The sequence below is a fragment of the Myotis nattereri genome (assembly GCF_964212035.1).
Source record: "Myotis nattereri genome assembly, chromosome: 1".
Lineage (NCBI taxonomy): Eukaryota > Metazoa > Chordata > Mammalia > Chiroptera > Vespertilionidae > Myotis > Myotis nattereri.
In genome coordinates this window covers 54,874,648-54,899,700 of record NC_138075.1, presented here as the reverse complement: position 1 = coordinate 54,899,700, position 25,053 = coordinate 54,874,648, and the positions used below count along the sequence as shown (strand labels likewise).

Sequence of the window (25,053 nt, the reverse complement as noted above, 5' to 3'; positions counted from 1 at the left end):
TCAGGCAGGCAGACAGGTGAGCGGTTAGGAGCCAGCGGACCCGGATTGTGAGAGGGGTGTCCCAGATTGGAGAGGGTTCAGGCCGGGCTGAGGGACACCACCATCCGTGCATGAATTTCGTGCACTGGGCCACTAGTCTATAATAAAAGTGTAATATGCTAATTAAACTGGACAGCCGAACAACCTTCCGGACGACATTCCAGATGACCTTCAGGACAAAGCCGGGGCTGCAAGGGCTGAGGCAAGCCACCGCAGCTGCGAGGGCTGAGCCCCTTGCATGAATTTCATGCATAGGACCTCTAGTATTAGAATGAAGATCATTCTTGAAGGTCATTCTGTCCTTGATCTGGTGTATGGTAGAAATTATGCACACATTGACCAGATTGGCAAATGGGTGCTTAACAAAAGATCCTTGTAATTTAATCCTTTATATTTAAAAAATAATTTGTATTTTTTAAAGTGTGCTATAGAATTTAAGATTTTATAATATTTTAGTAAAAAATCTCTAAGATTTTCTAAATAATTCTAAAGAGAAAAATGTATCCTTTGTGGCTACATAATATTAAAAACAAGCACAGTTAACAATTTATTATTAAAATATAGAAGCAATTAGAAGGGAGGTCTTTGTGACTCAAATAATTTTGAATATTACCAAATTATTTTTAAAAACATGCAAAAAAGATAGCATTTTTTTAAGCCCTGGACCATCAATATCTTAGTGCAGTCTATGGATCCCTATTCTATTACAAATGCATTAGAAACATGACTTCCAAAAGAAAAGCAACGGTCACAATGTATTCAGATTACAAACGTGAAAGCCATCAGCACATACTGAGGGGTTGGTCTTTTCCACTGCGTTCTTCTAGATTCATGGTTTACGTAGTAGGTCCTTCCAAGAATATCCTGTCTCTCTTCCCAGCCTGGAGGTAGAGGAGAAGGTTCTTGTTGCTGCTGCAAATGGCAAGCAGCATCTGGTTGGTCCAAAACAACCCAGCCAGGCTGAAAACAGAGAGTTAACAATTAAGCTTAAGGTTGATTTTTTTGACCTTATAAATGATGCCAGAGGATATTTAAAACGTAATTTAGCATATCCAAGTCCAGAAATTGAACAAAGAATAAGCACACAGTCAACTTTTAAGATCATCATATGGATTTTTATGATAATGAAGACATGTTTTTTTCAAAATAACATTTACATTTTGCTTGAAACTTTAAAAATGTTTTGAAAACATTTTAAAACTATATAATAGACCTTGCATAGGGTGGAAATCAGTATCTCTCTGATACCTGAAAAAAATATTATTAAGTGAAGGTGAAATATATAGAGGCAAGAAAGGGAAGTGCAAATTATTTAGAAATAATTGTGATAATGAACTCTCTGGTGATTGAAAAGTCATCTGACTTTTCTCTTTCTCCTCTGGACCAAGGAAAAGCATTTGGTCAAGTCAGGAAGCAGCCCAAAAGCCCTGACCAGGTAGCTCAGTTGGTTAAAGTGTCGTCCCCATACATCAAGCTTAGGGGTTTGATCCCTGGTCAGGGCACATACAAGAATCAACCAATGAATATATAAATCATTGCAACAACAAATCAATGTTTAAAAATTTCCAGAAATGACATTATAAAAAATTTAAAAATAAAGAAATAAAAAAACGACAAACTGGCCAACATTTGGTACTATGATAACAGACAAAAAATAATTTCTTTAATATATACAGACTTTTTCCCCCTAGGCACTGGGGATCCCACACTAAAGGACTGTTGTGCGTCAACCAATTGATGGCTGAGAAGACGGAAAAGAATTCTTCCATATTGAAAACTGGATCTAAAATTGAGGGATCAGGGAGAAGAGCTGGGAGGAAAGGAGTCTTTTCTGGCAGCAGGGTTTCTACAGCAAGGCTGGGCTCTTCTGGTCAGCGTGGAGGGGACTGTGAAAGCCTGAGGCGGAACCGAAGGTCAGAAGCAGAGGGAGAGGAAGGCTGAATGAATTATTCTGGGAGAAGGAATGTGGATGGGAACTCACTTTCTTTCTTCCTCTTTGCTATGTTTTCCTTTTTACCTCTTCTATGGGAACTGGCATCACTCTATTATTTTTTAATGCCCAAACTCCATTCTGTTCCTCCCTTCTATCCTCTTACTTTTTCTCTCCATCTAAGTTTACCTTCCTTTTATCTTTCTCCATTCATTGAAATAATCATAATATAGGATCAACAAACCTAAAATTTAGCCTTGTATATATTAAATTTTATTCCTCCAGTTTCAATTTCCAAAGCATGTGAGTTGAATTTTTATATTTTACTCTCAAAAAAGAAGACTAACCAGTATTTTGTTTAATATGGTCACTGATTATTTTTCTGCAGGTTAATGACAATTATTAATAAAATGGTCCTTGTTACTGCTTTAAAGAACTGTAAAACTAGTCAGAGCTAGGAATATGGTATCAGAAAATAGTTAAAATCTTCTTAAGGATTTTTCTCTTAAAGGTCTGCTTATTGGATTATGCTATCTAAACAAATCCAAGGAGAAGGAAAAACTAACTTAAGAACCCTTTGTAAAAAGCCTATTTCAAGTTTGAAAAAGTACCGCTGTACATTTTAACATTGTTTAGAAAGATAGAGCTCTAATTTTTTTACCTAATGCCTTCCTATTAAACATGTATCAGCTAATGTTCCTCACAGAATAATTTTCTAAGTATCAACGAATGTTACTTAATTACTAATCTCAAAGCTAAAGATGCAACTGCCCACAATTGAATGGAGTCAAAGGCCAGAAACAAAGCATTCAGAGCTATAACCAACACTGTATGTTAATCTTGTGAAATACATACACCCTAAATCAACAGTTGCAAGGGGTACAAAAATAAAATGCTACATAATATCGTTATAGCCAGACTTCATCTTACCAAGGAAGACTAGCTGCCTTAGAGTAGCCTCTTATGAAGATGGCCATTGTTTTCTTTAAATAGTAGAATTGTGTATATTCAGTCACAAACTAGATGTCAAAGACAAGACTTCTCTGGTCATTAGCTACACAGAACATAAATAAGCACAGATTCATGTGTTTGAATTCCTGGGGCCTTTCATAAATAAACTCCTACACGCTTACATCTACTGAAATTATAAGGTGCATTCTGAGGGAATTCAAACATTGAGACAGGAGACCACAAATGAAGCGAAGCAGCTCTGCCCACAGAAACTCAACTGTGAATAAGGTACCTGTGATATGTGCATGTGGGCAGGACTCGGAGCAGGTTACTAAATAATAAAATGCTGTTAATTTTTTTAAAAGTTACTAAATAAAGAATTTTCTTTCTTTACAGCAGACAGCCTTCATTTCAAACAGAATTTCATTATGCAAAATACCCTGTGTACCAAAATGTCAGAAACTTTGATGTAATAAATATCTTAAAACTTTTAAGTGATTATTATATGATAAATCAGAGGAAAACTAAAAAGATAAAAAGGTAATCAAATAAGTGATTATAGACATAAGAAAGGACACCAAGTTCTTTGACAGTCAAACAAAGGGCTAATGATATTCTACTAGAGGACCGGTGCACAAAAATCGTGCACTGGGGGGAATCGTTAAGCCTGGCCTGTGCCCTTTCACAGTCCAGGAACCCTCCGGGGATGTCCGCCTGCCAGCTTAGGCCCCAGGGGTCGGGCCTAAGCAGGCAGTCAGACATCCCTCTCACAGACCCGGGCTCTCGCAGTCCAGGACCCCTCCCTCCCTACCACCCTCCTGTAGTGGAGGTGGGAGAGGCTACCCCCACTGCTGCTGCACTTGCCACCGTGAGCCCGGTTTCTGGCTGAGTGGCACACCCTCTGTGGTAGCACACTGACCACCAGGGGGCAGCTCCCCATTGAGCGTCTTCCCCCTGGTGGTCAATGCACGTCATAGCAACCGGTCGTTCCGTCGTTTGGTCAATTTGCATATTAGGGTTTTATTATATATGATGACTCAAAGACAAAAAGTTCTTCCCATTATTTCAGATTCCCCATTTGTGTATATAAAAAATTCCCTGAAAGTTCTATAGCAAAAGCACTGCTTATTCTCGAGCTTTCTTTCCCTTCTCAAGGTATGTGGGTTTGTGAGGTAGAGCCCAGTCTTTGGGGAGGTTCCTCAGCTTTATAGTTCTTTTGAAGATCTAATCAGACCCTCAAGCAAAGAGGCATGGCTGTTGAGGGAGGTATGCCTCACACACACACACACACACACACACACACACACACACCCTATACATACACACACACACACACACACCCTCCCAAGCAGGTTGGTGCCAATACACTATGTGCCATCTTTTGATGATAATGTTCCTGCAATGGGAACCTCAATGGACAGGTGTTTTTTGTCCTTTTTTCAAATCATAAAAATTTCTGCTGGAAGAACCCCTAGAGCTCATCTGACCCCACCCTGTCACTCTGCAAATAAAGAGCCTGAGGTTCAGAGAAGTTCAGGGACTCACAGAATCACTGGCTGGCTCATAGCAGACCTTGCAACTAGGATTCCACTCTCCAATTCCCAGACCAGTTTTATTCCAAATACACACTCTCGGCCTCTTCTTCTTTTTTTAAAAAAAATGTTTTTATTGACTTCAAAGAGAGGAAGGGAGAGGGAGAGATAGAAAAATCAATGAGAGAGAATCATTCGTCAGCTGCCTCCTGCACGCCCCCAATTGGGGATCGAGCCCGAACCCATGCATGTGCCCTGACCGAGAATCGAATGGTGACCTCATGGTTCATGGGTGGACAGTCAACCACTAAGCCACATCGGCTGGGCCGGCTTCTTCTTCACGCACCTCAGGTGTAAGTAGTTCTGGCCAAATACTTGACTTGGACTTCCTCTTATTCTGTCATCCATGAAAGTTGTTAAATTCTATTTGCCCCAAATAAATGTGGCCTAGTAGATCACTTGAATTCTCTCCTCTCTTTTTCATTCCCCTCCTTTCCTCCCCAACCATAATAGGAAAAGAAATTACATTTCATTAAAAAGTTCCTAATTAGTTGAGTTTCCTCAAATTTCCATGTATTTAACTTACAAAGTTATGTGGGTTTTATAATAAAGTAGAACATGACATGGTTTAGAAAACCAAAAACTAGAAACAGTTAATGACTTGATTATGACAAATGCTTTCATTTATAACACTGTATTCTCTATTCTCTAACCTTTTAGAATTCCATTGATAATGGCCATTCATTCTATAGAAATACCCTTAGAAGAAAGAAATGTTTAATACATGGTGGGGTAAAATAAATAAATATCCAGGTAAATAATTTGTATCACACATTGTATAAAGTTATTTTTTCTTCACAGAATACTAAAGTAAGGAATTAGGTATTTCATTTTTAGTTTAACCAAATATTTACAAAATCTCACCTCTAATTCCTCAGCCTGTTCTTCGTTATCTTCTTCTGAGCCACTGGTTTTAGGTAAATAAGTCATTTTTAATCTCAGATAACCTTTAACTCTTGATTTATGACTGTAGAAAAGAAAACAATTATTCACAAAACTTTAACACTAGGAGAAAAACATTCATTTACTAAGAGTTTATTGAACACCCACTAGCTACTAGAGGAGACTCAAAGACAAGGTCCAGTGCAGAAGGTATCTAGGAAAAGGAATACACAGTGGAACAAAAGGAACATACACGTATAAATAACTGTCATGAGATAAATAAGATACTCAGGAAGTTTAAGTTAAAGATCAGAGAGAGTTTGAAAGACAAGTTGGCATTTGAGTTGGGCCTCACAGATTGATGAAGGTTTTGATCTATGGCAGTGAAGGGGAAGGCCTCTGAGTGAATAAAAGAGCAAAAACAAGGAAATAGATGGGAAACCTAGGGTGCAATTAAGGGAATGGCTGTGGTTGGGTTTGGCTGGATTACAGGGGACATAAAGGAGGTGGTGATGGCCGATGATGAGGTCCAGGTGAAACAAGCGAACTTGAGGTTTTATTTTGCCTACTCTGTGAAGCCACAGCATTCTGGAGATGGGGAAAGGCATCCCCGGAGACGCGCTTTTGAGATTCTAATCTACCACATTGTATAAGATGATGGGAGAGGGAAGAGCAAAGCCTGACGACCGTCTGAATCCTACATTACGTCCTTCTTTGACAGCTATGTGAATCTGCCATACACTAATTTACCTGATCTGTTTTCATATTGTTATCACCTCTTTGAATAATGAGTTGTCTAAGCTAAAGGTTGCTACCCGCTGTATTAATATTTAAATTTTTTAAACCTGTTTTCCTTAAACTTCTACCTCAAGACTTACTGCCCCCATCAATTTTAACATCCTATTTACTTAAGAAATCTTTGCTTGTCCCACCTTTCTATATAGATTTTTTTTGCGGTGATTTTAATAGATATCAGTTATGTTACCAATTAGCCTTTGTCTCTCTAGACAAGAGTCCTAATTCTTTTATTCTGTCTTCAAGAAATATGCCTCCCCGGTGACCCCTTAATCTTTTTAGTTGTTCCTCTGTGAATAGTTCGCATGGACTTGGTAAGTGGACCTTTCCTGAGTGGCAAATAAAATCCCCGATGCTTATTTCCAAGGCCGCTAACGGTGGCCTGTCACCATATTTAAGGGGCTGTGAACACTGACTTATTGCTATAAAAGACAGATCCAGAAATCTTGCCCTGACAATGTTTTATAGAAGAGTTTCTCTGCAATGATAGGTTTCCTATCTTTCCATCTAGATAGTAAGTCTGTGGGTTTGGACTTAATGGGGCTTTAAAAATCTGGGAATATAGTTCGTTTTCTATCTGAATAAAGTTCTTTCTGCACTTGCAATAATATCCAGTGCAGATAGAAGATGTAAATTTTTATAGTTTTCAAAGGTAAGGATACTAGAAAGCATTTGACAAATTGAAAAGCAGGCTAGTAGGGCAATCAAACAAGAGAATAAATATTTATTTAGTTATTCTTAGTGTGCAGATGTCACAATCAGTCTAAAATTAAAGGAAGAAAAGAGATTTGTATTCCAAGACTTTTATAGAATGTAAATATGTGACTTCTCTTAGAGAAAGTAAATATTAATAGCCAGAGAGCACTGTCCCTTTTTCTTTAATATTTATATTGCAAAGAATAATTTTTAAAAATAATTTTAAGTGAAAAAAAATTTGCTACGTTCCCATTGTATGCTTTTCAAATGTATTTTCTAGCTTTAAAAACAAGGCAGACACTGTTTTCACAGATGTCCTTTCTCTGCGTTACTCTGACCTTCCTGACAGTTCAGTCCTCACACGTGTCCTGACGAGACTTGACTATGTGGTACAGAAGGTCAAACGGAGCTTAAAACACCAGCATTTTGATAAAAATCAAGTAATTTAGTTTAGGAAAATGAGATTATGGGTTTTAGATTCCAGTCTTTACTCATGTTATTTTCTCTAAATATTTGAGTTTTATGAAATACCCTTTTTTATTAAAGTACACAACATGTAGTTAGGTTTTTCTGAAATTGGTTTTGTGCCTGTCAAGTCGGATATTAGTTTTAGGTAAACTGATGTTTGTGATTTTTTAAAGCATAGTGTGACAAAATTACGTACACTTGACGATATAAAATGACAAATTTTAGTCTGATATGTGTTAGGGGGACAAATCTTTCCCAAAAGGGTGTTATCACTTTTCTGTATTATGTATATATTATATAATACATATTACATAATATATATATAATTTCTGTATTATGCATATATTACTCTGTAATCAGATATAACAATAAAACTTTTGAAAAATAATAAAATATTTAGAAGTAGCTTATTTACAAAGGTTTAAATTTTGAATTTTCAAAGTGGTTTAAAGAAATTCTTTAAAAACTTAATGTTATTATTTTATAGTTACTGACCTTCTTGGGTGAAGAACAAAATCCTTAAATGTATATGGTCTCTCCATTCTTGGATTTTCTGTCTAGAATAAAACAGTGGGTTTTCAAGATGTATCTAGAACACCAAAATATGTACTTTTCAAGACTATTCATGAACTATGATTTAAGACATAACTGAAGTCAGAACTGAGGGAAAAAAATAGCTTAAGATGGAATGGTTACAATCAACAGAGCTTTCACTTTTCTGCACCATAGGAATTGTAACAGGCATCACAACTCAGTCTAAAACTAGCTGAACAGGTGTGTTGTGGAGCCAAAAATAGGGTAGGAAGTGAAAAAACAGTAGAGTGGCTAGTGGAATATGCCATGTCAGAAAGTTGGCATGGTTAGAGCAGAGAGACAATCCTAGGAGAATGAAAAAGTAAACAGCGTGGAAAATAAGACTGAATTCAATGTATTATTAAAAGCTTGTAATCTCTGAAGGTGGTAGAGAGCCAAAAATATCTCAAAAGACTGATATGGTAAAGAAGTACTACTTCTCTTTCTGATCAAGTTCAGCAGCCTTTTTTATTATCCTTTATTCCCTGTTGCATTTTGCATTGTTAACTACCCATTCAGTTGTGGGACTCTTGAATTCTCATGACATTATTTCACTTGGTTCTTTTGCTGTCTCTCCTTGTCTGTTTCTCCTTCTCCTCTGGCAGACCCAGGCCATCTAAGGGTCAATGTTTGCCTTCAGTGCTTTCATCTCTCTTATTTGGACAGCCAGCCAATCATTCCCAGAGATTCTGCTGTTACCTCGACATTGATTTCTCTCAATTCTTCTAGTCCCTTTTCCCTACACAATTTATTTTCACATCTCTGTCAGCTGCCCACTTTTAAGTTTTCATTTTTCCTGTTTTCTACTGAAATTCAGTATGGTAAAAAAATAAATATATCTGTCATATTTCAAAACAAAAGGGCTTTTCTTCCTAACTTTTCTATTTGAGATACCACCCTTATCACCCAAGTTCAACCTGTATTATCTGTACTTTTTATTCATTTTTAACCCCCCCTGTCAGAAATTTGGTCCAATGCAGTTTTATTATAAAATGTTTCCTGAACCCGTTTTCCTCCATTGTTATATGCTTGGTCCAGATTTCATGTCTATATTGTTATAACCTATCTCCCCATTCTAGTTATTTAATAGAATATTTTCAAATTGATCTTTCTCAAAGAATGTTTTCATGTCAACAAACTTCAATGGCTCTGTTTCTTACTGGGGTTCATGTAAGATAAAATTAAAACAGAAAATTGAGGTGTGTTTTCAGAAAATAATATACTCAAGGAATGATATCAGTATATATTTTAGAAATCAAGTATTCCTCAAATATTAATTATGTTGTATATGTTTATGTATTTATTAAAGTAAAAACAATAAACATAAAAGGTAAAATCATGAACATTTATACTAACCGGTAATGGGTAAAGAGGAACATCCACTTGACCTAGAAAATCATCTCTTGTCTACAAGAGAAAAAGAAAAAATAAGATTAGTAATATGCTTAATGTTTTTATAAAATTTTGATGAGCTATTGCCATGATTCACCAAAAAAATGTAAAAGGTGTTTTTTTCAATCCTATATAATATCAATAGAAAATAAAAAGTAATATGGTATAATTTCTGGTAATGGCAGATTAGAGTATATGAGATTGATCCTTTTGCAGATAATAATTATGGAGTCTGAAAATAACTATTTGAAAGCACCATAGACTGACAAAAGCAGGCAGAAACTGGAGGGGAGTCAATCTTGGAAGAAAGAAAGAACTATAGTGGGTTGGATTCGTATTTAAATGGCTTTCCACCTGGTAGTACTCCATAGTTCATATGGTGAAGTGATTAGAACTTAAGCAGAAATCCAAAATCTTACTTGTTTGAAGACCTAGTTTGAGGTTAATGGCATAGCTGGAAAGTGAGGGGGACAATCCCTAAAAGAAAGAAGCCACAAGAGTCCCTCCAGATCTATATATAAACCCTACCCAAATTCCTAGCTGATTCTTGAACTGCATATGTGAAAGGCAACAGCTGGAAGGCTGAGAGGATTGAGCATAGATTTCAGTTGATGTTCACCTGATGAGAGATAGCATTTGGACTTCTGTTAACAACTTGCTAGAACAAAAATCAATACCCTTCAGGGAAAGATAACAAAATTCATGGTCTCCATCCTGTACCACACACTGTCCAGGATACAATAAAAATTACTAAATATACAAAGAAATATAATCTAGTATCAAAGAAAATATAATTAATAGAAACCAACCACAAGATGAGCCAGATCTAGGAATTAGCAGACAGGGAAATTAAAACAGCTATTATACAAATATTTAAGGACTTAAAAGACAATATCATCATAATTAATGAATGGATGGGGAATCTCAGCAGTGAAATGGAAATTCTAAAAATGAATCAAATGTATATTTTAGAAATAAAAGATGTATCTGAATTAAAGATCAGCGGGTGGGCTTAACATATGATTAAAATGACAGGAGAAAATTTATGTTAACTTGAAGATATATCCATAGAGTTTATCTAATATGAAAAATAAAAAGCATTTGCAAAAAAATTTCAAGCAGTCAAGAGAAAGAGGAAATAGGACAGAAAAATACTTGAAGAAAAAAGCAGTCATCTTCCTCAAATGTTAACATCTTACATAACTACAGCACAATAATCAAAACCAGGAATACTATTGGTGAACCTACAGATCTCACTCTAATTTTGCTACATGCCCCCTCATTTTGACCCAGGGTCCAGTGCAGGATTACACGTTGCATTTAATTGTCACGTCTCCTTAGTTTCTTTTAATCTGGAAAGTACTTCAGTTTTGTCTTTCGCAATCTGGACATTTTTGAAAAGGACTGGCTAATTACAGAATGTCCCTCATTTTGGGTTTGTCGAATGTTTCTTCATGGTTGAATTTTATGTTATACACTTTGAAGTATACCACTTAGAATACTATATAAACTTTTTAGAAACTTTCCTTGAACTCAAGGAAATGAATTTTGAGAGTGAAAGGCTCCATTGAGTATTAGGCAAATTGCATGAAAAAAAAAAAAAGACCCACAGTGAGACACATCATTTTGACATTTCAGAGCAACAGAGATAAAGCAATTCTACTCAGTGTTTTGGGAGTCACAAAACAGATCATACCAAAACTGAAAGACAAGAGACATAATATCTCTAAAATTATGAGAGAAAAATATTTCCTACATAGAATTCTATACCCAGATGAACTATCTTTTTCAATGATAAAGGTACAATAATGACATAGTCAGACACTGGTATTCTTAGGAATGCAATGAGGATATACTTCACCAAAATGAGGGAGTTCACCATAGTAAGGGCAGGTATAGGGGATTCAAAGCAGGAGAGAAGCAAAGAAAATGATGGAGAAGAGAACTCTCAGAATAACAGTAGTAGAAGACCCACAGAAAAACAATAAGAGAGATGCTTCTAGAAGAACAGGAATAATCATATCTACCTGATAGGGTTTTGTTAGAATTAAATGAGATAATATATGTAAAGTACTCTGTATATGCCCAGCCAGTGTGGCTCAGTGGTTGAGCATTGATCTATGAACCAGGAGGTCACGGTTCAATTCCTGGTCAGGGCACATGCAGGGATTATGGGCTCGATCTCCAGTAGGGGGCATGCAGGAGGCAGCCAATCAATGATTCTCTCTCATCATGCATGTTTCTAATTCTCCCTTCCTTTCTGAAATCAATAAAAATATATTTAAAATAAAATGCTCTGCATAAAACCCAGCATATAGTAAGCATTCAGTAAGTGTTAGCTGTTACATTTGAAATGAAGGATTCTATAATGAACTCCCTGCTCCCTTTCCTCTGGGCCAGTCTATGGAAATTTCAAACAGGTACATATAATAAAAGGAGCATGGCTGGACATTGAAGCCTAACATACTAGCTGAGCTTAGGGCCATATTCCAGAACAAGAGATGACAATTTTTGAAATGGAAAAGTTAACTTTTAATTATACCTTTAAGGCTGCTCTATGGCACATTTTTTGTGTTTTTTTTTTACCAGGTGTACTGGTTAATAATGCAGATTTTTTTCAATAGATGGAGTTACACATATGTTGATATATATGTGATTTGATATGTATGCTATTTTGTATTGACAACAAGCTTCAAAACTTCATATGTCAAATTTTCTGAAGGTGGTAACATCATAGGTATTTTTACACTTAAAAATGTCGAATTTCATGCCAAAAAAAGAGCATTTGCGGGAAGTTTTAATTCATTACTTTATTTTGAAGAAAAGTGCTGCTGAAAGTTCTTGTACACTTCAGGAAGCTTATGGTGAGCATGCTCCATCTCAAGATACTTGTAAATGCTGTTTTAAACGCTTTTAAAGTGATGATTTCAATGTGAAGGACAAAGAACGTCTAGGTCACCAGTAAAAAGTTGGAAGACCAACAGTTACAAGCATTATTGGATGAAGATGTGTGCCAAACTCAAAAACCACTTGCAGAAAGATTAAATGTTGCTCAGCAAGCAATTTCCGATTGTTTACAAGCAATGGGGAAGATTTTAAAGGAAGGAAAATGGATGCCACATCAACTGAACAAAAGACAAATGGAAAACTGAAAGGCCTCAGTAAAATGTTGCTTCAACGGCACAAAAGAAAGTCTTTTTTGCATCTAATTGTGACTGGCGATGGAAAGTTGATTTATTTTGAGAATCCCAAATGCTTGGCAGCTCCTGTATTGAGTGTCTGCCCTCTGGTGGTCATTGTGCATCATAGCTACCAGCTGGTCGAACAGTCGCTTAGCCTTGTATATATATACTAGAGGCCCGGTGCACAAAAATTTGTGCACTCGGGGGGGCGGGGGAGGATCCCTCAGCCCGGCCTATGCCCTCTTGCAGTCTGGGACCCCTCAGAGGATGTCCACCTGCTGGATTAGGCCCGCTCCCTGAGGGATCAGCCCAAACTGGCAGTCAGACATCCCTCTAGCCGCCCGGCAGCCCTCAGGGGATGTCCACTTACCAGCAGGGAGCAGACCTAAGCTGCAGTCGGACATCCTTAGTGCTGCTGAGGAGGCAGGAGAGGCTCCCACCACCACCGCTGTGCTGGCAGCCGTCAGCCTGGCTTGTGGCTAAGCAGAGCTCCCCCTGTGGGAGCGCACTAACCACCAGGGGACAGCTCCTGCATTGAGCATCTGTCCCCTGGTGGACAGTGTGTGTCATAGTGACCAGTCATTCCCAGTTGTTCTGCTGTTAGGGTCAATTTGCATATTACCCTTTTATTATATAGGATAGAGGCCTGGTGCACAGGTGGGGGCTGGCTGGTTTGCCCTGAAGGGTGTCCCGGATCAGGGTGGGGGTCCCGCTGGGGTGCCTGGCCAGCCTGGCTGAGGGGCTGATAGCTGTTTGCAGCTGGTCACACCCCCTTCATGGTGGGGTCCCCACTGGGGTGCCTGGCCAGCCCAGGTGAGGGGCTGATGGCTGTTTGCAGGCTGGCCACACCCCCTTTAGGGTGGGGGGTCCTCACTGGGATGCCTGGCCAGTATGGGTGAGGGGCTGAGGGCTGCTTTCAGGTTGGCCAAGCACCCCAGTGATGGAAGCTCCCAGCCTCTCCTTTTTTTCTTTTTCTTTTTTTATTCTGGGATTTATTTACCTTCTATAATTGAAACTTTGTAGCCTTGAGTGGAGCTCAGAGCCAGCCAGAGCGGGCGGGAAGCTTGGCTTCCTCTATCACCAGGGGCAACCCAAGCATCCTGGTCACTCCAGCTCCGTGGCCACGGCCGGCTGAAAGCAGGTATCTGGGGTTTATTTATCTTCTATAATTGAAACTTTGTTGCCTTGAGTGGAGCTCAGAGCCAGCCGCAGCAGGCAGGAGGCGTGGCTTCCTCCATCACTGGGGCAACCAAGTCTCCTGCTTGCTCCAGCTCCGTGGCTGCCGGCCGCCTATTTGGTTGGGTTAATTTGCATATAGTCACTCTGATTGGCTGGTGGGTGTGGCTTAAGACATAGCGAAGGTATGGTCAATTTGCATGTTAGTGTAGACTAGTAGCCTGGTGCACCAGATTTGTGCACATTAAAAGGGAATTAATTGCCCTAACTGGTTTGGCTCAGTGGATAGAGCATTGGCCTGCAGACTCAAGGGTCCCAGGTTCGATTCCGGTCAAGGGCATGTACCTTGGTTGTGGGCACATCCCCAGTGGGGAGTGTGCAGGAGGCAACTGATTGATGTTTCTCTCTCATCGATGTTTCTAACTCTCTATCCCTCTCCCTTCCTTTCTGTAAAAAAAAATCAATAAAATATATTTTTTTTAAAAAAAGGGAATTAATTAGTGGAGATATTTTAACCCTACCAAACTGCTGTATTGATTTTTCGGTAATTTCCACACAAAGGTGGAATATTGGCACTAGATGAAAGGTAGATGAAAGGCAGGCCTATTTTCTACAATGTCTCCAAGTTCCATCTTATTCTAACCACTTGTTTGCATGTAACTAACATTTTTCTATATCATGTTGGTTTTTTCTCTTTAATGCTCAGGAGCCCAGGTATAGGGGATGGTTAGGTTCAGGGCCTCAGGTTTGTTAGTTACATGCAAACAAGTGGTTAGAATAAGATGGAACTTGGAGACATTGTAGAAAATAGGTCTACCTTTCATCTATCTTTCATCTAGCGCCAATATTCCACCTTTGTGTGGAAACTACCTAAAAATCGGTACAGCGGTCTGGTAGGATTAATATTGCTATTTGCCCTTTCTCTATAATAGAAGTATGAGAGATGAAAGAAAATTAGTAAAATGTATATGAAAATAATATATAAATTTATTAATAAATAAACAGTAACAAAAGGATATAACAGAGGCATGATATAAAAACAACAAAAACATGATATGAAAACAAGAAAATCATGATATAAAAACAACAGTGGCCGAAACCAGTTTGGCTCAGTGGATAGAACGTCAGCCTGTGGACTGAAAGGTCCCAGGTTCGATTCCGGGCAAGGGCATGTACCTTGGTTGCGGGCCCATCCCAGTGGGAAGTGTGCAGGAGGCGGCTGGTCGATGTTTCTCTCTCATCGATGTTTCTAACTCTCTATCTCTCTCCTTTCCTCTCTGTAAAAACTCAATAAAATATATTAAAACAAACAAACAAACAAACAAAAAAAAACCCAACAGTGATGCAAACAATGACTGACAAAGTGATTAAACTTATTCTAATATCTCCCTGTACACCACATTAAGTGTGAAAGCACTTTCAGAGTGCTTGACTAATTTCCCTTGTGATGAATTACTTAGAATTTTAACTGTAACATCACATGCTCTTCAAACTCGAGAGAAAGCAACATATAACTGACCATGTACAAAAACGGTTCAGGTAGGAATATGCCTACTTTGTCTAGAATTTGTTCTTGTGATTTATCAATTGTCATCACAAATGCTGGCATCACAGGAAACCGTCGTCGAATCAATTTAAATGGGAGGCCAGTGTCAGATGGGGACAAATTAATTCTTGGAATCAGAACAGCCTCTCCCTCTGCAGATCCTGTTAATACTTCAGCTTCGATAATGTTAGGTCGTAATCTTTTCATAATAAATCTGGTACCATTACAAAGACCCCATTTACTATTGAAATTTCTCAACAGCATGATGATTGCACCCACTTTCAACTTTAATTTATGACACGGCATTCCCGAAGGAGTAATACTATTAAGAAATTTGATGGGAAAATTTTCCTTTTCAGCATCATCTGTGGAATTAATGGAATCATCACTCAAATATTTGTGAAAATCTCCATCGAGTATATCCAAATTTTCTTCATTTAGTTTTTGAACATGCTCATTTTTTGGACAAAGAATTGCACGTTTAGATATATGTTTAATATTATCTATAGCAGTGGTTCTCAGCCTTGGCTGCACATTAGAATCACCTGGGAATCTTTTTAAAAATCCTGATTCCTGGGCCTCATCCTCTGGAAATTGTTTCTTTGTTATGGGGTGGAACCACAACACTAGTAACAAAGAAACAGAATTAAAACTTTATTGTGGGGAGCCACTACAGTGTTTTGGACAGGTTCAAGCCTTGGAATGATGAGAGGGCACAGTCCTCTCATTGCCACGTGCAAGTCCCAGCTGGGAGGGGACTTGCTGTAGTTGTAAGCTTGAACCTATGGTCCGAACACATGGCCCCACGTGCCTGACTGATGTAGGCTTGATAGAGTTCAGGTGCATGTAGTTGAGTAGGATAGAAACCCAGGAGAATGTTGTAAACATCTTGGTCACGCCCTTACTTTGCCTTGTAGCATCTGCTCTAAAATAAAGACATGGCTGTGGGCATGGTCTCTGTCTCTCAGAGAAGCAGCATCCCACCGAGACCCCCTTTCATTCTCTTGTCTGTCTTTTCTAAGCCTTTCAGCCGCCCCCACTCAGGTTCACCCTTGGCTGTGCTGGCACGGAACACTTTATATAAAGATATGCCTCCACACTTCCAGGGCGGGTTCCTGCCTCAAACCCTGCCCTTACAGGAAACAGCTCCAGGAAACGGCTTGGGGGAGGGCACAGCCGTTGCCAAGACAACCCCTGCAGGACTGACTTCCTTCCACTTGGTCATGGTGGTTCTGGTCGTGATGAACAACACCCAGGGTTTTTATATAAGTAGATAGATAGATGCTGCTATGAACACTGGAGTACAAGTATTTGTGTTAACATGTATTTTCATTTCTCTTGAGTATATACTTAGGAGTGGAATTGCAGTTTAACCTTTCAAGAAACTGCCAGACTCTCTAAAGTGACTGTGCCATTTTATATCCCCACCAGCACTGTAAATCTGTTTTGATTTCTCCATATCTTTGCCAACATTAATTCCCACCTATATTTTTTATAATAGCCCTCCTAGTAGATGTGAAGAGGTATCTCATTGTGGCTTTGTTTGCATTTCCTTGATGGCCAATGATATTGAATATCATTTCATGCGTTAATTGTGCTCCTTATTTCTTAAAAACTCTTAACTTATACATCTTCCCTCAATATTCAGTCTTCATTGCAGAGGCAGTGCCTGGGCACTGCAGGACAGAAAGAAAACATTTCATCCCATATATTGTTGCTCTATACTCCTTGTTCATTGACTGCATTCTGTGAACAAAAGCATAGAACAAGAATCCCACATAATAAAAATTTCCATGTCTCAAGTCACTCTGGTATATAAAGATGTATTTTCAAAATGTCTTGCAACACATCTTATTATCTTCCTCCTTTGAAACAAGTGATCTGAAACGAGTTTCTTAACTTCTACTTAAAGTGAAATGATCCCAAAGAACTATCTTTCTATTAGAAGAATGAACACACTTTCCAAGCTAGAAATCAATATGCCTATTCTGAGGAGGTGGAGAATATGAAACTAGGAACTATCCTGCAAAGTCTGGGACATATGGCTGCTATAAATATGGACAATTGGAAGTTCTTTTTCCATTTACGAAAAAAAAAAAAAAGACAGCAATAGTTTTAAATTCATTCCTGTGAAAGCAAGTCAGTCTGTGATGCTCATTAATGTTTCCCTAGCCAACCAATTGTTCCAAATTCTGAATATCAAGCATTTCTTTGCAGGAGTTATTTCCTATATTCGAACTGCATGCCACTTACTTCATAAAGCAAATTTGCATTTAATAAAATAATAACTAATTTAAGAATGCCTGAAAATTTACAAAATAATTCAGAACAGCAGGTGATTCTAAACTGTAGTAGGCACAGTGTAGTCGGTAAATAATACTTTTTTAATAGTTTAAAGGTAATTTCAGTTTCTTAAGACAATTTTTAGAATATGAAAAGAGAAAAATCCAACCAACTTCTTTCACAAAACTTCAATTAAAACTACAGATGGCTCTAAGTTTAGGAGGACAAACTGTTATTAATTTTGATAAGGCTGAATAATGACCGAAGATTGTGCTTTATTACCAAAAAAAAAATCAGAATTTCAAAAGAGATAAGTTCAAGTGTCATAGCTGTGAAGAATACTTGGCTTTCAAAAAAGTTTCCATTAAAACCGAGTTACAAATAATTTCCCAGGATAAGTCTACAGTAAAAAGCAAAATATTAAAGGAAGAATCACTTCCTCATAACCAGAGCCAAACAACCTTGCCCAAGTTTTCTGCTGTAATATCCAACTTTTCATTTTAATCAGTAAAAATGCATTTTATTCATGAGTGTTAAATATAGTACCGTTTGCGTTTTCAGACTGACCTATCAGCACTTTTCTAATCAGGTTGATTTTTAAAAGTAATTTTAAAACGTAGGTTATACTGGGTACAAAATTGGAAAGAAAAAAAGAAAAAGGGTTTCTAACCTCCAGCTATCTAATTTACCTGCTGTCCTTCCAAAAGGCAACAGCAGTCATTTTTTTAGTTTGGACATCCCTTCAGATATTTCTTTGACATCCTGTTATCCATCTTACATTTTCCCCTTTTAACAATATCTCTAGGACCTTGTCTCACATCAGTCCACAAAGGTATGCTTTGCCTCACAGGTGGTTGAATAGGATGCCACTGTAAGGAATGCCAACATTTATTTAACTAGTTCCCTCCCTATGGATAGACATTTAGGCTGCTTCTAATATTTTGCTATTACAAACAATGCCTCAATGAATGAACTCATATTTATCATTTTGCATATATGCCCAGGATAACTTTTATTCTGTAGAATAATAAAGTCCACAATGAACTCATCTGAAATGGAAACAGATATCAACGACTGACTGACTGGGTGTTACAGAAGTAAATAGTGTCCTGAGTAAGCCCAAAAGCAAGTTTTCAAAGATAAAGTCAGGATCAAAGATTCAAGATCAAGAAGTCTGTATTTGAATTAATATCTTACTCAGTGTCAATAACTACTGTCTTCACACAACTGTAGCCAAATTCTCTCAGTGCAAATGTCACAGATCACTAGTCAAAGAAAATAAATTGGGGCAAGCAGTAAAAACGAAACAAAATAAATGTATAGCTATAAATATGTTGAAGCCATTGTTAATCATACTATTTAAATTAAGTCCAGAGATATTTCAGAGATCATAAAAGACTAAATAGAGTTAAAAGCTCGAAGCTGGGATACTAAAAGTAAAATTATCTGAAAACCTATTTGTGTAAAGTAGAATTTAAACTATTTATGAATTAAGAGGTTAAACATTTTCTTGATTTGAACACTTAGAAAGTCAACATTTTGACAAAGGATAAATAAGCAGAACTTATATGAATGGACCCATTTATAGTATTTTTAAAAAGAAGAAATCACATGTTTTCTACTTCCAAAATTTTATAAAAACTATTTTCATGAACATCCTCTCAAAATCCACACTACATGGTTTCATACTACATCCGAGACATTATAAATAGAAAAAAAGGATTGCAAAAACTACTCTAAATTTAGCTTTTTTTCTAACGTATACAAATCTTATTAAGTAAAATTTCATTGGCAGAGCTTCTACCTTCCTTCTCACATACAGTCTCACTCTATGCTGTGACATGCTTATTTTAAACATTTTTTTAAGAGTTCAAGATTTATTGATTCAATCTTTTCAGTAGGTTGAGGGGAAATGGTGTTAGCTAAATAAACAGTATAATCTGATCTATGCTATAAAATCATAGTGCTATGGAAACCGGATGTCTTTTCTTAAAACAAACATTCAGCGTTCCAACCGTGTGATTTGCTGAGCTGGTCAGTCTGTCTGGTACATTTAACTGTTAGACACAAACTGTACTTGTTCTCTGACAATAGCTTCATACTGCTTGAAAATTTGGGTACATGCGTTCTACAGTCCTAGCAACCGTCACATTTTTAAAGGGAATTTTTTTTTTACCTACTAAACAGGGGTAGGGAGGGAACCAGGAGAAACCTCTGTCTAAATCAGTTTCAGTTTGAGTTCTCCTCTGAATTTCAGTTTCTTTGGAGGTCTCCACTTTATAATCATCACAAACTTGTGAAAATTGATGATTTACCTTGACAAGTTCCTCTATTGCTACGTGCTTTAAAGTTAAGTTTATAATTTACTGTGAGGACTTTCAAATATAATCACATTTTTAATATGCTACAAAAGAGAGGGATCTGAAGCAATAGGAATCAGGTTGTGCTTTATCAAACATGAACTAGATTTTATAATTATTTTCTAAAGTAAAGTTTATTATCTCCAACATATTTTTAGGAGCAATTGTATTGAATGCCCCTTAACTAGAGGACTATACAGGTGAGAAGAAAATTTTGCATTTATTACAACTTTTCTCCCCTCCTCAAAAAAGGGGAGAGGCTCATCAAGGTTTCCCATTGTTTCAAATGTACATTTCTAAACAAAGGAAAATGAAAGAAGACTCATGGATAAAGTTATAATTTAATCAGGAAATACCCACAGTTACATAATTGATAAAAGGGATAAAAGGCTCTTCCCCTCAGAGAGAAAAATATTCATTCTTGATTGAAAATCAACAGACACAGAGTGCCTACTGTACCACTTACTTATGATGCTGCTTTTGTGTGTGTTTTTTTTCCTTTGAGGAATGTCTGCCACGCGCCCAGGGAAAGAAAAGGTAAACTGTGAAGCTCTGGAAGCTAATATTCTCTGGGGAATTATATCTATAACCTAAATGAGAAACAAATTTAGCAGATGGCTGTCACGATGAGAAAGATACGGTGACTTTAATTCTAAGAAACCAAAAAGCTGTGCAAAATCTCAGATATTTAATTTGTAAACAAGAAAGCAGGCGAAGATGAACTTAAAATACTGTAATTACTTTAAAATGGTCACACAGAGGCTGTGGCAGCTGAAGAAGTGTCTGGAAGCTCCTGCTCTCAACCTCACCTAAGGTTTAGGTTACCCATCTCAAGTGGTTTTCCAGCTTCCGTGTGTGTCAGAATCATCTGGAAGGCTTTCTAAGGACAGAGCGCTGGGCCTCACCCCCAGAATTTCTAACTCAGTAGGTCTGGGATGGGGCCTGAGAACGTTCAGTTCTTACACGTTCTCAGGTGATACTCATGCATCTGATCCAGCAGTCACACCTTGAGAACCACATCTCTTTTTAATCCTTGGAGAAAACTAGGAAGAGTAAGCAATGATTAGTAACAGCTGAACATGAATAAGCAGGGCATCTAAATTTATCTGCTTATCCTGCCTACTTCCAAATGAACTTGGTCATTTTAAGATAACACACAATGTAAATGAAGACAAAGATAAATCCCTCTAGAAGAAGCCAAATGAGTCAGGTATCTATGTATTTGCATTTCTTTCTAGCTCAAGGTGTAAAAATATAAACATATTTTCTAATGATGCAATCCTCTTTTCAAAACCTTTGAAGACTGGCTATTGCATAAACATCATTTCCCAAGTGTGCTCTGAGGAATAATAGATTTGCTGGATACTAAAAGAGTTCAAAGGTGGTCACATATTTGGGAAATACTTGGTTAAAGGAAGTTCAAAAGTTTATTTCCTGTAGGACTTTAGGATCTTTATTAGTGTGCATTGTGACATTCCAAGAAATATAGCAATGTGGCATTAGACAAACTTATTTGTCAATTGGATGGGTTTTTTTGTGTGTTTTTTTAAAATATATTTTATTGATTTTTTACAGAGAGGAAGGGAGAGAGACAGTTAGAAACATCGATCAGCTGCCTCCTGCACATCTCCTACTGGGGATGTGCCCACAACCCAGGTACATGCCCTTGACCGGAATCGAACCTGGGACCTTTCAGTCCGCAGGCCGACGCTCTATCCACTGAGCCAAACCGGTTTCGGAAATTGGATGGGTTTTATATGAGGTATCTTACAGGCTGGATAGGAACACTTTCCAAAAACATTGGTCCAGAGGGAAAACTATAAATTCTTTAGCATGGGATTCTAGGCCATTCATACGCGTTTTTCCAATCTACCTTGCAGTCTTATCTATTAATATAAGCCTCCAAGTAGAATGTGATGTCTTTGCTCTCACTTCTGCCTTCTGGAAAGTTCCTCTCTCTCTCTCTGCCTGTGTAAATACCAGCCATGTATGAGGCCTAGCTAAATGCCATTTTAATGAAAATTTTCTTGATGAGACTAAAGTGTTAATTTTCTCCTCTGAAATTCTACTTCATCTTGTATCTTTTAACATCTGTGTTATAGTTCCCTTTCGCTCCAAGGGCATTATAAATTCTGTGAGGTCAACAAATGTTAGTGATTGGCTTCCATAGGCAGGCTCTATGCTAAGTGTGGGAGAATGTGTTCCTGGTGTCATAAAGTGTACAATATTGCCTGCTTGACAAGCATGCACCTGTAATTAGAATGTGTGCAAAAACTGAAGTAAAAATACAGAATGCTATGGATGTATATAGGAGAAGAGTTAGTGAAGACTTTTATTCTTTGTTTTATCCCTATCCACCCTGCCTTTATGGGTATTTAACACCTAGAGCAGTGGTTCTCAACCTTGGCTGCACATTAGAATCACCTGGGAATCTTTTTAAAATCCTGATTTCTGGGCCTCATCCTCTGGAAATTCTGTTTTTTTGTTATGGGGTGGGGCCACAACATTAGTAACAAAGAAACAGAATTTCCAGAGGATGAGGCCCAGAAATCAGGATTTTAAAAAGATTCCCAGGTGATTCTAATGTGCAGCCAAGGTTGAGAACCACTAACCTAGAGGTAAATTCTAAATTGTCAATTTAAAAAAACTGGAAATGGCCTGACTTATTAGAAAATTATATCATCTTTATGTCAATTAATCTCTCCTTTGTAAAAACTAGCTATTTAGATCCGAGGAAGTACCCTATGATGTGAAGAGAACTTACTGGGAAGAAAATAGTGATAGTTAATGTTGGTTAATGTTATAAAACCAACTCAGCAATATGACAGGAAGTGCTCCGATATCAAAAGAAGGTTATCAGATTTCCCTGCAACTTAAAGTACCACTTGCCCATCCCAAGAGGGTCAGTATGTTGAACCGCATTAGAGAAATAATCGAAAGGGTTAGATGACCTGCTCCACTCCCTACAATCTGACTGCCTTCTTCAACCTGGACTTGAACTTAGTTCTCTGTCATGAGTGTGATGGCCTGGTAATGTGTGGGTGCAGACTGGTTTATTGAATACCTGACCACATTTCTCACTGCTTTGACTATAGCCCAGGTTCCTGGATCATTTACTGGCTTTCCTGCCTCTGAGACTGAACTGTATTTTCTCGAGTTGTAAGAGGTTGTTTTCCTTATGAAGGAGCAGAGCAAGCTTTCCCGACACTTCTACCCAGGCTTCCCCGTCTCTTCTTGACCTTTTCTGCCCTCTAGTGACCATGAGCCACTCTCCCATCCTTGGCACCACGTGGAATCTGCACAGAGTAGGTAGTTTGACAATATTTGGTGTGAAACTCTATTATTCAAGTCTCATGGGATTACAACCCTAATCTCCTATTGATACTACCCACAAATTTTTTAAAAAATACACCCATGAGAGGTGAAATCCACAACTCAAGTAGACTTAGATTCAGATAAAACTACCTCATTTATTCATTTAAATATCCTCTAAGAATGTTTAAACAATGTGAAAAAGGAAGGTTAAAAATAATTCCTAAGTTTTGCGGTATTGTGCAGGGCCTTGCAATGCCTTGCAAATAGAAGGAAGTCACTATTTAGCTCATTGTCAGGTTAGTTGCTAGATTAACCGCTCCAAATTCCAGTTTAATTATCTTTGAAGGTAACTGAAGCTGAAGTTTATAAATCTCTGAACTTCATACGGACTATGTTTCTCCAGTGTATGAAACAGAAGCCAGCAGTCATAGGTCTGGAGAACTCTGTTGACAAATCCAAGTCTTCCGGCTACAGACTACTTTAATGAGACGATCCTCCTGCAAACTCTTTGATTCGTGAGCAAGCAGTCTTGAAGCTACCATCATTTCAACTCTCCAATCCTTCTACTACTTTAATCAATTTCTAAATTAATTTCAAATTATATTATATACGTTCTTTGTCTTCCTGGCTTAGACTGCCCCATCAAAAGCTGGGACAATGTCGTCGACTCTTTTGCATTTCACAACAAAAGACATCTTAAACAGTGATGGCGAACCTTTTGAGCTCAGCGTGTCAGCATTTTGAAAAACCCTAACTTAACTCTGGTGCCGTGTCACTTATAGACTTTTTTGATATTTGCAACCATAGTAAAACAAAGATTTATATTTTTGATATTTATTTATATATTTAAATGCCATTTAACAAAGAAAAATCAACCAAAAAAATGAGTTCGCGTGTCACCTCTGACACGCGTGTCATAGGTTCGCCATCACTGTCTTAAAAGCAGAATCTGCTTGTTGGAGTTTCATTAGTATTTCCCCTAATCATCAACAAGTAGCATTAAGCACAAATGGTGCACCGTGACTGGCGAATACATTCAAAGGTTTATTGTCGGTAAAATGAGCTTACTGGGAGAAGATCCAAAAGGCCTGGCCAAAGAATACCTCTAAACAACAAAATAATAAATGATTCCCAAAGTAATTTTTCTTTTTTTCCCTTTTTCCTTTCTTTGCTCTGTTTTTGTTGCTGTTGTTAGTCCTTGGTACAAGACTATTAATGTAGTCGTAGAATGAAATATTTAACACTTTTTACTTTTTGAAATGAATAATCTTTTCTCAGTTTAAGAAAAACATTTCAGAAATAGAAACTGATTATTCTTACAATTTAATGACCTGATCATCTGGTCAAATATAAGTTTCCCTCACCTATAAGCAGTTTTTAAAATTTCTCCCACGGTTGGAGACTCGTAATTTTTATTCAAGAATATAATATATCAATGAAAACAGGAAAAAGGGGGGGGGTGTGGGTTACTGTTGTTTAAGAAAATAAGAACTCAAAAGATCCCTTTAAAGCCAAATTTTTCTTGCTTAAACAGCAAGACAGGTGCCAGTAGAGAAAAATAAGGCCATTGGATGTGGCTCCCCTGCTTCAGCCACCACAGCTCCCACGCACTGTGGCGTCAGGTACCTTCCTCAATACACTGGATCCCTGTCCAAGTTGCAGGGGCATCGATGCTGTGCTTCTCAAACGGAATGCTGAGGAGCCCTGGCCAATAGGACTTTCTGCAATAATGGCTATTCATTATCGTGCTGTGCAGTGCAGCAGCTACTAATCACATGTGAGCACTTAAAATGTGGGTAGTGCAAATGAGGTTCAGAATTTTAAATATGATTTAATTTAAATTAATTAAAATCTCAATAGCCACATGTGGTTA

The 25,053-nt window shown here is 37.7% G+C and overlaps 1 protein-coding gene across 2 annotated transcripts in view; it reads right to left on the bottom strand.

Moving 5' to 3' along the window:
* Positions 1-25,053, bottom strand: part of NEDD4 (NEDD4 E3 ubiquitin protein ligase) — a 116,297-nt gene that overhangs the window by 33,241 nt on the left and 58,003 nt on the right. For both annotated transcript variants that reach the window (XM_081093161.1, XM_081093162.1), the window contains 4 exons: positions 9,283-9,333; positions 7,849-7,910; positions 5,377-5,479; positions 833-999 (listed from right to left, as the gene is read on the bottom strand). In XM_081093161.1, the coding sequence (XP_080949287.1) occupies positions 833-999; positions 5,377-5,479; positions 7,849-7,910; positions 9,283-9,333 (383 nt within the window). The remainder of the gene's footprint in view (positions 1-832; positions 1,000-5,376; positions 5,480-7,848; positions 7,911-9,282; positions 9,334-25,053) is intronic.